Here is a 16,353-nt window from a genome sequence, read left to right as displayed (position 1 = left end):
CAAGTCCGGCACTCCTACTTAGGACCTCTTTACGCTCTTTAAAATTATAATTTACACCCCATGTACGTTTGCTTATAAGGGACATTTGAGTATTAGGAGTTGAAACATTTTAAAACCCTGGAGACCATGCATACGTTCATGGCACTTGAGTGGCGGTGTCATGTTGAGTCCGATAGCCTCTGAGCATTAGGCCGGGGAGATGGTACTGGTTTGGCATTGTTGGGAGGCAGATATGGCCCCGAGAACCTCCAGAAAGGGTCTTGGGAGCTCCCTGGACCGCACTTGGGAACAGCTGACCTAAGACAAGGGCATCATGAGAGTCCAGCCTTCTCAATTAATGCCGCTGGTCAGTACCAGCCTGGCCAGGGAAACGAGTCTCTACCCAGCCTCTCTCAGTGGAGCGGTGGTTGCCTGCCTCTCTTCGTGATCCTGGGTTTCCTAGGCTTGAAGTTCTCTCACACCTCTTGATGAATATGTTGGTGGAGGGGTGTGGGAGGAAGAAGAAAGCTGTATTGACTGCCTTATCAAGTTGTGAAACTGCATTTAGGGCTTCTGCCGATTGTGGTTTAAGATATTATCCCTATTTTACTCTTAACTGATGATCAACAGAGGGACTGTGATTTGGCCTGGATGCCCGGGTGGACACTGGTCTTGAAAGCACATCTGGACAGGGCTCTGCCGCAGCCCTGCATCCTGAGCTGCGGCTCTGGTCATCCTGGCTCTGAGTCTAGGGTTCCCCAATAGTGGCCACCTCATGCGAAGGGTTGACTCATTGGAAAAGACCCTGATGCTGGGAGGAATTGGGGGCAGGAGGAGAAGGGGATGGCAGAGAATGAGATGGCTGGATGGCATCACTGACTTGATGGATGTGAGTTTGAGTGAACTCCGGGAGTTGGTGATAGACAGGGAGGCCTGGCAGGCTGCGATTCATGGGGTTGCAATGAGTCAGACACAACTGAGCGAATGAACTGAACAGTACCAGAAAAAATTAACTACATTTCAGACTGTTATTGGGTATAAGAGCAATTGTGAAAGTGGCTGAGAATAGGTACACAGTGTGGTCTCACTGTAGAAGGCTGCACTCCGTGAGAGGCATCTAGATATTAAATTCTATGCTTCCTAATATATCTCTGCTGCTAGTACACCTGTCTTTGCACCACCTCCTGTGAGATTACTGCCTCTCATTCACGGAAAACTTTGGCCCCTGGCTCACCAGCTTCCTCTCCACCAGAGACACCATCCTGTCTGGGGCCCACATCCACATGTATAACCATTCAATGTCCTCTTTTCTCCATTCCTCCTCATTCCAACATCTCCATCTCCTGTCCTTGTCAGCTCCCATAGCTCCTGGTTACACCCTCTACCCTTCTGAGATCATCAGAAAGAACCACATTTTTTCCTTGGTTTTTAAAAAAAAATTTTTACAACCTTTTAAAATTAAGTATAATACACATACTGTAAAGTATCCAAATGCATCTAAATACAGCTTATCACAAAGTCACCGCACTGGGCCAAACAAATCAAGAAATAGAACATTAGCCCCTCACGTGCTCTTTATCCAGAGATCACCACTATACTGATTTTTAACAGATTTTGTGGCTTCCCTTTGTCAGGGTAAGGAAGGTCCCATCTATCCCTGTTTTCATCATGAATGTGTAGAATTTTATCCAACAGTTTTCTGTATGAGATGATCATAATGCTTTTCCTCCTTTTTAAAAAATCGTTTATTTTTCCTCTGTCGGGTCTTTGCCACTGCGCATGGACTTTCTCTAGCTGTGGAGTGGAGGCTGACCTCCAGTTGTGCGTGGGCTCCTCCTTGCCTAGTGGCTGCTCTTCTCACAGAGCGCAGGCTCTAGAGTGCTCAGGCTTCATAGTTACAGCATGTGGACTCAACAGTCGTGGCTCATGGGCTCTACAGCTTGGGCTCAGTGGTTGTGGTACATGGGCTTCGTTGTCTGTGGGATCTTCCCAGGCCAGGTATCGAACCCGTGTCACCGGTATTGGCGGCAGATTTTTATCCACTGTACCACCAGGCAAGTCCTGCTTTTTCTTGTCTGTTAATAATGTGAATTCAGGTTTCTGAATGTTAATACTGCCACTAATGGAATGAATCCAGCATGGCTATTGTGTACTATTCTTTTCACATATTGCTGGATTACTTTACTAATATTTTAAGATTTTTGTATCTGTGTTCATGAGTGAGTTAGGCTTATAATTTTCCTTCCTCTGTCAGGCTTTGGCAGCAAGATCATGTCAGCCAAAGAAAGGACTTTGGATTTTATTCTCAGTGAGATGGGAAACCAAAGCTCTTCTATTAATATTTACTGATATGAAAAGATTTCAGATATAAATTTTCAGAGGGGAAAAAGCAATTTATAGAACAGTGCATAGAACATGATCACTGTATGTAAATTAAATATCTATGTACATGGTGTGTACCTGTTTTAGTTATTCAGGCAAAAAAATGTTGCTAATTGATGCACAGAGGTGGTGAGACAGGCTTACACTTTTCTTTTTGCACCCTTTTTTTTCTTTTATAACAGCTTTATTTAGCTACACAAAACAGTCCACCCTTTTATTTTAAAGTATACAATTCAGTGGGTTTTAATATATTCACAGATTTGTACAACTATCACCGCTATCTAATTTTCGAACATTTTCATCAGTCCAGATAGAAACTATCCATTAAGTAACCATTAAGTAGTCAAAGGGTTAAGTCAAATCTCCCCCAACCACTAATCTACTTTCTTTCTCTGTGGATTTGCCTGTTCTGGACATTTTGTATAAATGGAATCACACAATATGTGGCCTTTTGTTTGCACCTCTTTATCATTTGAAATATTTCTTACCACATTGTGTTACTTTTATTTTTAAAACAGAGGAAAAAGTATCAAAAGGAAAAGAAGGAAATTGGTGGTTTCTTGGTCCTAAAAATCCTCTGCCACCTGGAGGTGATAGGTCACAGCAGACAGTATCTAGTCAAGGACTGGCAAGCAGACCTCCTCTCAGCATCTCAGTCCCTTCCTTGTCTGTAAATTGGGGAGGGTATCACCCACCCCAGGGCTGCAGCAAGATTTGATCAATTATCACGCCTGGCCCATAGTTCTCAGTCAAAACGTAGGGCTTGTCTTCCGAGCAGCAAAGCTATAGTGTCACAAAGCTCCTATGCAGATGTACTGGAGTGTTAACAGAATAGACCAGTGTGCTGCAAGGATAAATAGGACTAGGTGATGGGGGAGGGGTGGGGTCAAGTTGGGAGGTGAGAGAAATGGGCAGGAGAGAAGGACTCAGGAGGACACTGTCAGTGAAAGCCCTGACCCAGTCCTGCTCCCTCGTGGGCGCCTCAGCAAGAGCCGGAGCCACTACTGGCCAGGCCAGGGCTCCCTGAGGCACCACGGAGATCTCAGATTGAAGAAGGAGAGCGAGAGACCTAGCTTGGACGCAGGGGAAAGAGACGATTTGGTGCCTATGGGATGTCTGAGAAAATTCTGCAGGTGGAGTGTGTCTGTCTGTATGTATATTTGTGAGTGTGCAAGCTGTGAACACAAAAATGAATACCTCCCAAGATCTTAACATTCACACTATGGGAAAGAAAGAAAGCTGAGCTTTCTCATTGTCATTGTGTGGTCTAATTTGCATGATTTAGGTGCTGCATGCTTCATTAATTAAAACTCTTTTTAAAATGCATAAAATATATTCCAGGGCCTGTTTCAAACAGATGCGGTTCACCACATTTTGTATCTTGGTTGTGTTTGGAAGGCAGAGTTCCTTGTCCAACCACACCCTTGTCCTGCATACCTCAAGGGCACACAGCCACTGAGTCTCCTTTACCTGCCTGTCAAATGAGGGTAACGAGAGAGCACACCTCCTGGGTTAGTGGGAGGATTCAGTGAGTTAGCACAAGTGAGTGGTAACAACTCTTCCACCTGGTCACTGCTTGATTTCATGCCAGTCCTGAGGCTAATAAGACAGGAGGAGGCATTCTTTTGACCAGGCTGGTCAAATGTATACCCCTCTCCCCCACCTACAGTCTTGGAAAAAGTGTAATTAACTCAAGTTGCCTATTAACATTGACAAACTAGAGAAAGAATGTGTGTGGACTGGACAGGGTGAGACCTATGGAACTGCCAGAAGAGAGAGAGGGCCAGGGTAGGTGTTCCTGCTGACCTCGTCTTCAATCCTCAGGAGGGGTGTCATGGCAGCCCTGTCTGCCTCTGCAGTCACACCTTCTGTGCAATAACCCAGAACTTTCTTTCTGTTCTGTGTGTGGGGCCCCATGGTTCCCACGCCAATGCCTCGGTTCAGGGTGTTCTCCTTACTGGGAATGTGGGTCCTCTCAAGGCGTCGTAAGGACCCTATCCATCTTCCCAGAATCAGCTCAGGCATCATTTCCTCCAGGAAACCTCATGCTAGGAGTCACAGCCCTCCCCCACCCCTACCGAACTAAGTAGCTGTTCCTTGCCCTGCCTTCTCCCTCCTCTTACCCTAGGGTGCACCTTCGTACCCTTGTCTCCTTCACTACACCAGGAGCATGTTGAGGAAAGGAAGTCTGCCCTTTTCCTCTTTGTGTTTCTTCTACCTCCCCACATCTTGCATTGTTTGTTGTTGTTGTTTAGTCACTAAATCATGTCCAGTGCTTTGCGACCCCGTGGACTGCAGCCTGCCAGGCTCCTCTGTCCATGAGATTTCCCAGGCAAGAGTACTGGAGTGGGTTGCCCATTTCCTCCTCCAGGGGCCCTTCCTAACTCAGGGATTGAACCCAAGTCTCCTGCATTGGCAGGCGGGTTCTTTACCACCGAGCCACCAGGGAAGCCTGCACTCAGTAGGTAGGCATCAATTAGCAGTCTAATGTGTGTGGATTAACATATCAGTCAGCCTTTTCTCAGCTGAATGAACAGCCTCAGTTCCAGGCGGTGCCTACGCCCATTCCCCTCCTCACTGCCCCCACCTCATCGGCTGACTTCTCTCACCAACCAGCCTGCATCGGGCCTCCCTGGCTCCTCCCTGGCCTGCAGCCTGAGCAGGCATCCCCCTGCACCACAGTGGGCACTCAAGTTGCCCATGAACATCATCATCCACCACTCAGCACCGGCTGGATCACAAACGAGTCTTCCTTATTTGAAATAACCATGCGGGATCCCTGGTGGAGCTTCCTAAGCATCTTCCTTCTGTTTGGGAAAAAGTGATGATGTGGTGAGGAGGACACCTTGTCTTCTGGTTGCCTCTGCTAAGGCCTCGGGACCCTCCTTGACACGGAACCGGTTTGGAGATGGCGGAACAGGCGTCCCTGAGACTCAGCACCAAGTGCCTTGGCCATCACCGGCCACCAAGGGCCCAGCAGAGGGACCTGACTCAGAGCCCATCTGCCAGGTAGCGGGGGTCCTGGCCCACCCCGGCCTCCAACTGCCACTCCCCTAACTGTCACTCAGAACTTTGCTTCTCAGTACCCGCACCCGTGCCTGCCTGCCCTTCGAATGACTGCTGGCTCAGGAGCCAACACGGCTCTTTGAGGACTGGGTGAAAGCCACATTGTGCGATTCAGGTATCCAACCACTGTAGTTTTATAAGGCAACCTCAGCTGTCTTTGACTCTTGTTCCTTTGGTTTTGGTCTCGAGAGCTCTTCGAATCTTGCTGCCTCTCTACCTTCTGATTTGCGGGATGGCTGGGGAACCAACTTGGTTGTTTGAGCATCTTTTAACCTTTCTCAGCTGTATGTGAAGACTGTTCCTCAGAGGGGTTCGGATTTTATCAAAAAGAGAAATATTTTATTTACCCGAGGAAATGTAACTATCTTTTTAATATAAATAATAAGTTTTCATTATAAAAATTCATACAATTCAGCATATCCTTCAATTCTGCTGTGTTAGTGATAACCCATTCCTCCGATGTTGGATATTTAGCCTGTTTTAAATTTTTTGGAGTTACAGTGACTGATATAATGAACTTCCTTACACATGTATTGTTGCCTGTTTGTGTGGGTATTTTTATGAGGGAAATTCCTAAAAATATAACTGTTGTGTCTAAAGTGGCACACATTTTAAATTGTGATTAATGTTGCCAAATTACTCACCCAAAAAAGTCTGCACACCTGCCAACTCCTGTGAAATTATGTTAGGGCTGATTTAGCCACTGGACACAAGATGCATTGCCGAGGGCCCACAGTAGTTTTGGGGGTTATGAAAACTTTTAAAATTTCTTTTAAAATGAGAAGAAAAATGAATACAATAATAGTGAATATAAAATATACAGTGAATCCAGCCTGGATTATATTTTTTATACTAATGAAACCGTTAAAATATACTCCTTCATAGTTTATTATGGAGGTAGGACCCAGGAAGCCAAATATGTATAGGCCCCTTACCAGTCATAATGTGGCCCTGGCTTATCCATTTCTCCACATCCTTGCAATTCTGAAAATTCTTTTTTTAGTTTTTAACAGACTTTTATGCTAAACAAACAAAAACATTTCACGATTGATTTTCTTTTCTTTGACTATTTGTGAGGTGTAGTCTCCTAAGTTGATTGACCATTTAAATTTCCTGTATGAATTGCTTACTTATGTTCCTTTCTCATCCTTCTATTGACTTGCTCACCTTTTCCATGTTAAGTTCTTTTTACATTATAGTAAATATTGCAAATTTTATTTTCAGAATTTTTCATTTCAGATTTGTTGGTATCTTTTTATGATGATATTTGAAGTGTTCCTGTACCCCAGACCTGTCAAGCATTTGTTTCATGGTATCATTCTTATAAAGGCTTATATAAATTTCATTGATATTTTCTTATTTGGCTATTAACATTTATTATAATCTTTCATTAATCTGCAATGAATTATTGTAAAAGATGTGAAATAGCTATTAAACTTTGTTTTCCAAGAATAGCTAATTGTTCTAATACCACGAGACAATGGAAATACCACCTGTACCAAATATTAAATTCTTACATATATGATTCTATTTCTTGAATCTCTTCCATCCTGTTGATCCATTTATCTGTTGCCCTGTGAACACTGCACTTTTAATTATTTAACTTTATTATATTTTTATTCCCTTTTCCCTCTTAGCCAAAATCCTCTTTCAAATTTTGTCTTGATTATTCTCACACATTTACTCTTTCTGGGGAGATTTAGAGTTATGTTTTTAAGTACTGAAAAAAATTTCAATAAGTTTTGTAAAATTTAGAGATTAATTTGAGAAGAAGGGATAACTGTCTACAAGAGAGTCTGCCTCCCCAGGGGCATGGATGCCAGCCCCACCTGGTCCATGGTTTGCCCAAGCCCTCGCCATCTCATTCATCTCCTCAGACATTTCCATGGTTCCTTGTGGGGTAGGGGGCCAGTAGCAGGGGCCTGCCTGAGTCTGCATATCCCCAAGAGGTGAATGGGGCCCTTTTCCTTTGCCATAAATGGTCTGCGTGGTACTAGTTTTCTGAGAACTCTGTTCTGTTGAGGAGCGCTGTGGCAAAGCCCGCCATAGTCTCTTGCTGGATTTCTGGTCTCTGCTTCCACTTTTGCTTCCTCAGGTCCACTCTCCACACTGCACCTCCTATAACCTTTCTAGTCAGATCCCCACAGCCTCCTGCTGGAAAATCTTCAGCGATCTCCCCATTGTATTAATTACTTATTGCTCCGGGCACAAATTACAACAAACGTAACACCTTAAAACAACACAAAAATTTGTGATCTTAGAGTTCTGGAAGTCAGAGGTCAGAAATAAGTTTCACTAGGTTAAAATCAAGATACGTTCCTACGAATAGAATACATTCCCTGACCCTTTCCGACTCCTACAGGCCTCCTGCACTTCTTGGCTCACAGCCCCTTCCTCCACCTTCATAGCCAGCTGCTGAATCCCTCTGGCCTGTGCTGCTCTCGTCCCATCTCCTTCCTGATGCTGATCCTCCTTCCTCTTATAAGTATGGTGATCAGGACCCTTGTAAATCAGTTGGGTCCACACATATAGTCCCACCTCACACTCCTTAACTTATTCACGCCTGCAGTGTTTCTTTTGCCACACGAAGAAACCAGTTCACAGGTTCGGGGGTTAGGACATGGATACCTGTGTGCGGGCGTGCCCAGTCTCTAAGTTGTGTCCGACTCTTTGTGACCCCATGGACTATAGCCCGCCAGGCTCCTCAGTCCATGGGATTTTCCAGGCAAGAATACTGGCGTGCGTTGCTTTGGGGGACTGCTATTCAACCAAGGCCTTCAAGATGAATTTGACTCGCCAGCCCCACAGCAATCTGCCCCTTCCACTCTCCTGTTTCTAACCTCACTCTGCTTTCCCCTTCCAACTCCCCAATTCCATCCACATGAACCTCTTTCAGTTTCTGGAACCTGCCTCTCTGCTTCCTCCAGTCCTGGTCCAGATGGACTCCTCTGCCTCAGAAAACCTTCCCCTATCTCTTTACCTGACTGACTCCTTCTCATCTCCCCACCTCGGCTTAAGCCTCACTAGAATTCTCTGGAGGCTCTTGACTGCCTCTTCTACTCCTTGCATCTTCTTTGACACTTTGTTACTCTCATAATATCCTCCATGTTTCTGGCCCTACTTCTATTGCCTTTTATATGATTGCTTATTTGATTATCTTCTCTCCCAAAATGCAAGCTCTTTAAGGGCGAAGGTGACAAGGGCAACTCAACGTAAGAGGGAGTTTATTCACTCACTGCAGAATAAATCTATAAACATATTACTTTCATAATAGAAATAAAGTTATTTTAATCTATAGTTCTCATATTAAAACTATTTGTTCATCATTTATTCAACCAGTATGTGTGGAGCAATGACTTGGAAAGTACAGAGCGAAGGGAGTTAAAATAAAGAAAAAACATCATCTGATGTTATGAAGTTGCTAAGGTGGTAGAGGTACACTCATAAGGACCTGAATAACAGTGTTCCCTCTCCAGGAAAATGGACTTGGAGGTCAGTGAACCAATAGACTTTAGTTCTGGAGATCATCAACATCTGGTTCGGAAAGCTGCAGATCCTTATACTGGGGGCAAGTCTGCTCGGTCCTATGGAACTGCACCTTCAACTCAGGAGCCACGACAAGCTCATGGAAATCCACACTCAAGAGCTGATAGGCGAGCAGATACCTATGTGGTACAGATTTCACCAGAGACTACTACAGACGACAACAACCCTGGCCCATTTTCAGAAACAGCTGTCCGCAGAGGTAAGAATAAAGAAATGGCCTTTTTGGAAGAGAACAGCAAAAGTTTTCTTAAAATATTTCCACAGGGTGGGTTGTAGGATTTAAATTTGCCTTTAGTTTTTCCCATCATGCTTTACCATGCAACAGGATATATGTAAGAACACATGGCTCCCCAAGTTTTCCAAGGCATTCATAAACTCATGATAGACATATTATGGTGAATAAATTGTGATTTTCTTAAGAAAGGTGAATTAGTCATTGAACACAGACTGTCTTAACTTACATACAAAGTGATACCATGATACTGTCTTTAGTTTTAAAGAATACTAATTCAGAGCCCTACATATTAATTCTATATCAGAAATACATTCAGGTGTAACAGAAGTCCAAAAAACTGTGGCTTAAATAAATGAGAATTTTTTTTCTTTCATGAAATATGAAGTTGGAAGTTAAGCAATTCAAGGCAAATGCTGTAGGTCCCAGAAAACAATATGCCATGCTTAGGGCTTCTTCTAACTCCTTCTAACTCAATGGAACTAAGCCATGCCATGTGGGGCCACCCAAGATGGACAGGTCGTGGTGGAGAGGTCTGACAGAATGTGGTCCACTGGAGAAGGGAATAGCAAACCACTTCAGTATTCTTGCCTTAAGAACCCCATGAACAGTATGAAAAGGCAAAAAGATAGGACACTGAAAGATGAACTCCCCAGGTTGGTAGGTGCCCAATATGCTACTGGAGATTAGTGGAGAAATAATTCCAGAAAGAATGAAGAGACAGAGCCAAAGCAAAAACAACACCCAGTTGTGGATGTGACTGATGATGGAAGCAAGGTCTGATGCTGTAAAGAGCAATATTGCATAGGAACCTGGAATGTTAGGTCCATGAATCAAGGCAAATTAGAAGTGGTCAAACAGGAGATGGCAAGACTGCACATTGGCATTTTAGGAATCAGTGAACTATAATGGACTGGAATGGGTGAATTTAACTCAGATGACCATTATATCTACTACTGTGGGCAAGAATCCTTTAGAAGAAATGGAGTAGCTACCATAGTGAACAAAAGAGTCTGAAATGCAGAACTTGGATGCAATCTCAAAAACAACAGAATGATCTCTGTTCATTTCCAAGGCAAACCATTCAATATCACAGTAATCCAAGTCTATGCTCTGACCAGTAACACTGAAGAAGCTGAAGTTGAATGGTTCTATGAAGACCTACAAGACCTTTTAGAACTAACACCCAAAAAAGATGTCCTTTTCATTATAGGGGACTGGAATGCAAAAGTAGGAAGTCAAGAAACACCTGGAGTAACAGGCAAATTTGGCCTTGGAGTATAGAATGAAGCAGCGCAAAGGCTAACAGAGTTTTACCAAGAGAACACACTGGTCATAGCAAGCACCCTCTTCCAACAACACAAGAGAAGACTCTACACATGGACATCACAGATGATCAACACCGAAATCAGATTGATTATATTCTTTGCAGCCAAAGGTGGAGAAGCTCTATACAGTCAGCAAAAACAAGACCGGGAGCTGACTGTGGCTCAGATCATGAACTCCTTATTGCCAAATTCAGACTGAAATTGAAGAAAGTAGGGAAAACCACTAGACCATTCAGGTGTGACCTAAATCAAATCCCTTATGATTATACAGTGGAAGTGAGAAATAGATTTAAGGGACTAGATCTGATAGACAGAGGGCCTAATGAACTATGGATGGAGGTTCATGCAATTGTACAGGAGACAGGAATCAAGACCATCCCCAATAAAAAGAAATGCAAAAATGCAAAATGGCTGTCTGGGGAGGCCTTACAGATAACTGTGAAAAGAACAGAAGCTAAAGGCAAAGGAAAAAAGGAAAGATATACCCATTTGAATGCAGAGTTCCAAAGAATAGCAAGGAGAGATAAGAAAGCCTTTCTCAGCGATCAATGCAAAGAAATAGAGGAAAACAATAGAATGGGAAAGACTAGAGATCTCTTCAAGAAAATCAGAGATACCAAGGGAACATTTCATGCAAAGATGGGCTCAATAAAGAACAGAAATGGTATGGACTTAACAGAAGCAGAAGATATTAAGAAGAGGTGGCAAGAATACACAGAAGAACTGTACAAAAAAGATCTTCACAACCCAGATAATCACAATGGTGTGATCACTCACCTAGAGCCAGACATCCTGGAGTTTGAAGTCAAGTGGGCCTTAGGAAGCATCACTACGAACAAAGCTAGTGGAGGTGATGGAATTCCAGTTGAGCTATTTCAAATCCTAAAAGATGATGCTGTGAAAGTGCTGCACTCAATATGCCAGCAAATTTGGAAAACTCAGCAGTGGCCGCAGGACTGGAAAAGGTCACCTTTTGTTTCAATCCCAAAGAAAGGCAATGCCAAAGAATGCTCAAACTACTGCACAATTGCACTCATCTCACACGCTAGTAAAGTAATGCTCAAAATTCTCCAAGCCAGGCTTCAGCAATACGTGAACTGTGAACTTTCAGATGTTCAAGCTGGTTTTAGAAGAGTTAGAGGAACCAGAGATCAAATTGCCAACATCTGCTGGATCATCAAAAAAGCAAGAGAATTCCAGAAAAACACCTATGTCTGCTTTATTGACTATGCCAAAGCCTTTGTCTGTGTTGATCACAATGAACTGTGGAAGATTCTTCAAGAGGTGGGAGTACCAGACCACCTGACCTGCTTCTTGAGAAATCTGTATGCAGGTCAGGAAGCAACAGTTAGAACTGGACATGGAACAATAGACTGGTTCCAGATAGGAAAAGGAATACGTCAAGGCTGTATATTGTCACCCTGCTTATTTAACTTATATGCAGAGTACATCATGAGAAACGCTGGGCTGGAAGAAGCACAAGCTGGAATCAAGATTTCTGGGAGAAATATCAATAACCTCAGATATGTAGATAACACCACCCTTATGGCAGAAAGTGAAAAATTAAAGAGCCTCTTGATGGAAAGAGAGTGAAAAAGTTGGCTTAAAGCTCAACATTCAGAAAACTAAGATCATGGCATCTGGTCCCATCACTTCATGGCAAATAGATGGGGAAACAGTGCCTGACTTTAGTTTTTTGGGCTCCAAAATCACTGCAGATGGTGACTGCAGCCATGAAATTAAAAGACTCCTTGGAAGGAAAGTTATGACCAACATAGACAGCATATTAAAAAGCAGAGACATTACTTTGCCAACAAAGGTCCACCTAGTCAAGGCTATGGTTTTTCCAGTAGTCATGTATGGATGTAAGACTTGGACTATAAAGAAAGCTGAGTGTCAAAGAGTGAATGCTTTTGAACTGTGGTATTGGAAAAGACTCTCAAAAGTCCCTTGGACTGCAAGGAGATCCAACCAGTCCATCCTAAAAGAGATTAGTCCTGAGTGTTCATTGGAAGGACTGATGTTGAAGCTGGAACTCCAATACTTTGGCCACCTGATGTGAGGAGCTGACTCGTTTGAAAAGACCCTGATGCTGGGAAAGATTGAAGGCGGGAGGAGAAGGGGACGACAGAGGGTGAGATGCCTGGATGGCATCACCAACTCAATGTTCATGAGTTTGAGTCAACTCCAGGAGTTGGTGATGGACAGGGAGGCCTGGCGTGCTGCAGTCCATGGGGTTGCAAAGTCAGACACGGCTGAGCAACTGAACTGAACTGAGGCCTTCTTAGGACCTGGATGACTTGATGATGGACTCTGAGCTTCAAACTTCACTGCTGTCTTCCCATGTGGCCCTCATCCTCTACCTTGTTACTGGAAAGATGCCTTTTGAAACTCGTAGTTGGCAGCTGAGTCGCCAATGGCCTTTATGACTCCCTGACATGGATAGCACTTTGTGTTGGTTGTTGGCTTTCTTCTTTTGGCTCGAATTTCTCATCACATGGAACTGGGTCCCAAGAAGAGGTAGACCAGATGGACAAGCCCCAGTGTGTAAGCAGTTTATGAAGCTTCTGCTAGTCAAGCCAGTGCTAATGTTTCACTGGCCAACATGTCATGTGGCCAAGCCCAGCATCAGTGTGGGAGGGAACTACACAGGCTTTGCCCATTATAAATTCTTATTTGTCTTCTTGTAATTGGAGTGTAAGTGTTCTTCATGTACTAGATCACTTTACAGATACATGATATGCAAATACTTTCTCCCAGTTTGTGGGATTTTTTTTTTCACTTTCTTGATGGTGTCATTTGAAGCACAAAGCTTTTGCCTTTTTTTTTTTTTTAAGTGAGAATTCTTTTTTTAAAATTAATTTATTATTATTATTTTTGGCTGTGTGGGGTCTTCATTCCTGCCCATGGTCTTTCTCTAGTTATGGCAAGTGAGGGCTACTCTGTCGTTGTGGTGGCTTCTCTTGCTGCAGAGCTTGGGCTGTAGATGCAGGGGCTTCGGTAGCTTAGTTGGTGCACAGGCTTAGTTGCCCCACAGCATGTGGACTCTTCCTGGACGAGGGATTGAACCAGTGTCCCCTGCGCGCAGGCGGATACTTAACCAATGGAGCACCAGGGGAATTCAAATCCACTTTTGATGAAATCCAATTTTTTTTTTCCCCTTTGCTTGTGTTTTAGGTATCATTATCTAAGAAAACATTGCCTAATCCATGCTCACAAAGATTTACACCTATACTTTCTTCCAAGAATTATATTTCTTGTTTATGTTTATGATCAATGTTTAGTCTGTGTGTGTGTGTGTGTGTGATATGCCCAAATTCATCATTTTGTATGCATATGTCCAATTGTCCCAGCACCATTTGCTCAAAAGACGCATCTTTCTCCACTGAATTGTCTTAGTATGTTTATTAGAAATCAATTGGCCACATTTGTGGTCAGTTCCACAAATGTAAGGGACTGTTTTAGGGCTCTCAATTCTATTTCATTGATCCATATGGTCTAGTCTAATAAGGCTGGGTCACATTTAGTATCTATTCTCTTATAGTTCTTGATACATACTAGATGTGGATTTAAAGTTAACTAAGCAGATATTTTAATGCAGTAGCACACATTTGGGGATATATGTTCTGGCATATCTCAGTGCTATTTCTTTATTGTCACACTTCCAATGCACAGAAACTGCCCAGCAGAAGGACACATTGACAATCCTATAAGTCAACTTTAAGCAGCATTCTTTTTTTTTTTCCTTTTAAAATTGGGATTGTTGTTCAGTCACAAAGTCGACTCTTTGCAACCCCATGGACTGAAGCATGCCGGGCTTCCCTGTCCCCCACTAACTCTCAGAGTCTGTCCAAGTTTATGTCCATTGAATTCGTGATGCTATCCAGCCATCTCAGTTTCTGCTACCCTTTTCTCCTTTTGCCTTCAATCCTTCCCAGCATCAGGGTCCTTTCTAATGAGTCAGCTCTTCTTATCAGGTGACCAAAGTATTGGAGCTTTGGCTTCAGCATCAGTCCTTCTAATGTGTATTCAGGGTTGATTTCCTTTAGGATTGACTGGTTTGATCTTGCTGTCCAAGGAACTCTCAAGGGTCTTCTTCAGCACAGTTAGAAAGCATCAATTCTTTGTCGCTCAGCCTTCTTTATGGTCCAACTCTCACATCCATACGTGACTACTGGAAAGACCAGCTTTGACTATATGGACCTTTGTTGGCAAAGTGATGTCTTTGCTTTTTAATACACTGTTTAGGTTTGTTACAGCTTTCCTTCCAATAAGCAAGCATCTTCTAATTTCATGGCTGCAGTCACCATCCACAGTGATGGGATAAGTTGGGAGAAGCCCACAGAAAAGCAAATGGTCATTACCAATGCCATATCTGGAGGGCTCTGGAAAAACCCATGTAGTTAGCTGGAAGTAAACATAGATGCTAACACACCCTGAACTCTGCTTTGGCATGCCACTTGCTTGAAACTCCTTGGATATACTTACCATTAGTCAGATTATGCAGTTTCTGCACAAGTAGGAGGGAAGGGAGTTGCTAAAGACAGGGAGGGTGGAGAGAAAAGTGGTGGAGCAGCCCTGCAGACTCCCTGCAGAGGGGTGAACGCCCTCTCCCCCGGCAGTCCCTGGTGCGTCACTGGCTCCATCTATGCAGGGATGCTGCTGGGTCCCTAAGGATGGGCTGGCGACATTCTGAGATTCTCAGGTCACTTTTGGTCCTTAGGAGGATGGGGTGTGCACAATACGGAATCAAACCCCTGAATTTGGTCTTTAGATTGTGGGGGCTCTTATGGATGAACCCTTGCATCTCCACTAAAATGCCTCTTACAGTCTGGACTGAGTCTTTTCTGAGAGTTCTGCAGAGCTGTACTGTCACACCATTGGCCAACTCTAAACTCACACTCCCTCTCCTGTCCTCAAGAAAATCAGAGGAGAAATTTATTTCACTAACTGTCAAAAATAGGTAGTTACATTTTATACTTTTACTTTTGAATACTGTCTCATAAAAATAAGTTTCTGTCTCCTCAGCTTTCATCGTAAAAGTGTTATTCCTCCTGTCCATTCAGCTTCTGATCACTGGGGCAATCGTCAGCCTGTTTGTTTTCTGGTAGGTCTTCATTACTGATGTAGATGACCTATTAAGTTGCCCACGTTAATTCTCACTATTTAGCTTGACTGAATTTTGATCATTAAAAAATTATCTATTTTTTCCGTAATCATTCATGTGTGTCTGTGCTCAGCTGCATCTGACTGTGACCCCATGGACTGTAGCCCTCCAGACTCCTCCATCCATGGGATTTTCCAGGCAAGAATACTGGAGTGGGTTGCCATTTCCTTCTCCAAGGGATCTTCCCAACCCAGGGACCGAACCTGTATGTCTTGTGTATCCTGCATTGACAGGCGGGTTCTTTTCCACTGGGCCACCTGAGAAGTCCAACCATTCATAGGATATACCATTTCTATGGCTTTGTTTTTCTGAGGCAACTCCTAGACCAAAGTGTTAGTAGATTTCTAGAGTTTCACTTTAACTTCCTAAGCCAAAAAACTTTTCCCTTACTCTTATTTTGGGTACCATTTTCTTTTTTATTTTCCCTGAGCTATTTCCACAGACAAAATCGAGTAAAGGCAAAAAGGTGAGATTGTGAAGGCCTTGAAGGCTAGATCTCTGTTAAATGCAGAAATTATTTCAGGGAGTATGATCCATCACTGCTTAAACTCATCCTTTGGAAATCTATATTTTAGGCAAATATATGAAAATTTTATTACTTTTGTTTATATACATATCTCAGTATTTTAAAATAAAATCGTCACTGGGACATT

General features: G+C 43.3%; 1 protein-coding gene across 2 annotated transcripts in view; it reads left to right on the top strand.

Moving 5' to 3' along the window:
• Positions 1–16,353, top strand: part of LOC102410276 (protein lifeguard 2) — a 30,266-nt gene that overhangs the window by 1,768 nt on the left and 12,145 nt on the right. Inside the window, exons 1-3 of one of the 2 annotated variants that reach the window (XM_025290841.3) lie at positions 860–5,542; positions 8,904–9,172; positions 15,562–15,640. In XM_025290841.3, coding sequence (XP_025146626.2) covers positions 8,908–9,172; positions 15,562–15,640 — 344 coding nt within the window. In that variant the 5' untranslated portion in view covers positions 860–5,542; positions 8,904–8,907. Of the gene's footprint in view, positions 1–859; positions 5,543–8,903; positions 9,173–15,561; positions 15,641–16,353 lie in introns of those variants that run through there. The other variant, XM_006078345.4, reaches the window with a different exon arrangement.

This window comes from Bubalus bubalis, chromosome 8 (genome assembly GCF_019923935.1).
Source record: "Bubalus bubalis isolate 160015118507 breed Murrah chromosome 8, NDDB_SH_1, whole genome shotgun sequence".
In the NCBI taxonomy this organism is placed as follows: domain Eukaryota; kingdom Metazoa; phylum Chordata; class Mammalia; order Artiodactyla; family Bovidae; genus Bubalus; species Bubalus bubalis.
Note: the sequence above shows the minus strand (reverse complement) of the source record. Positions and strands in the feature narration are given on the sequence as shown.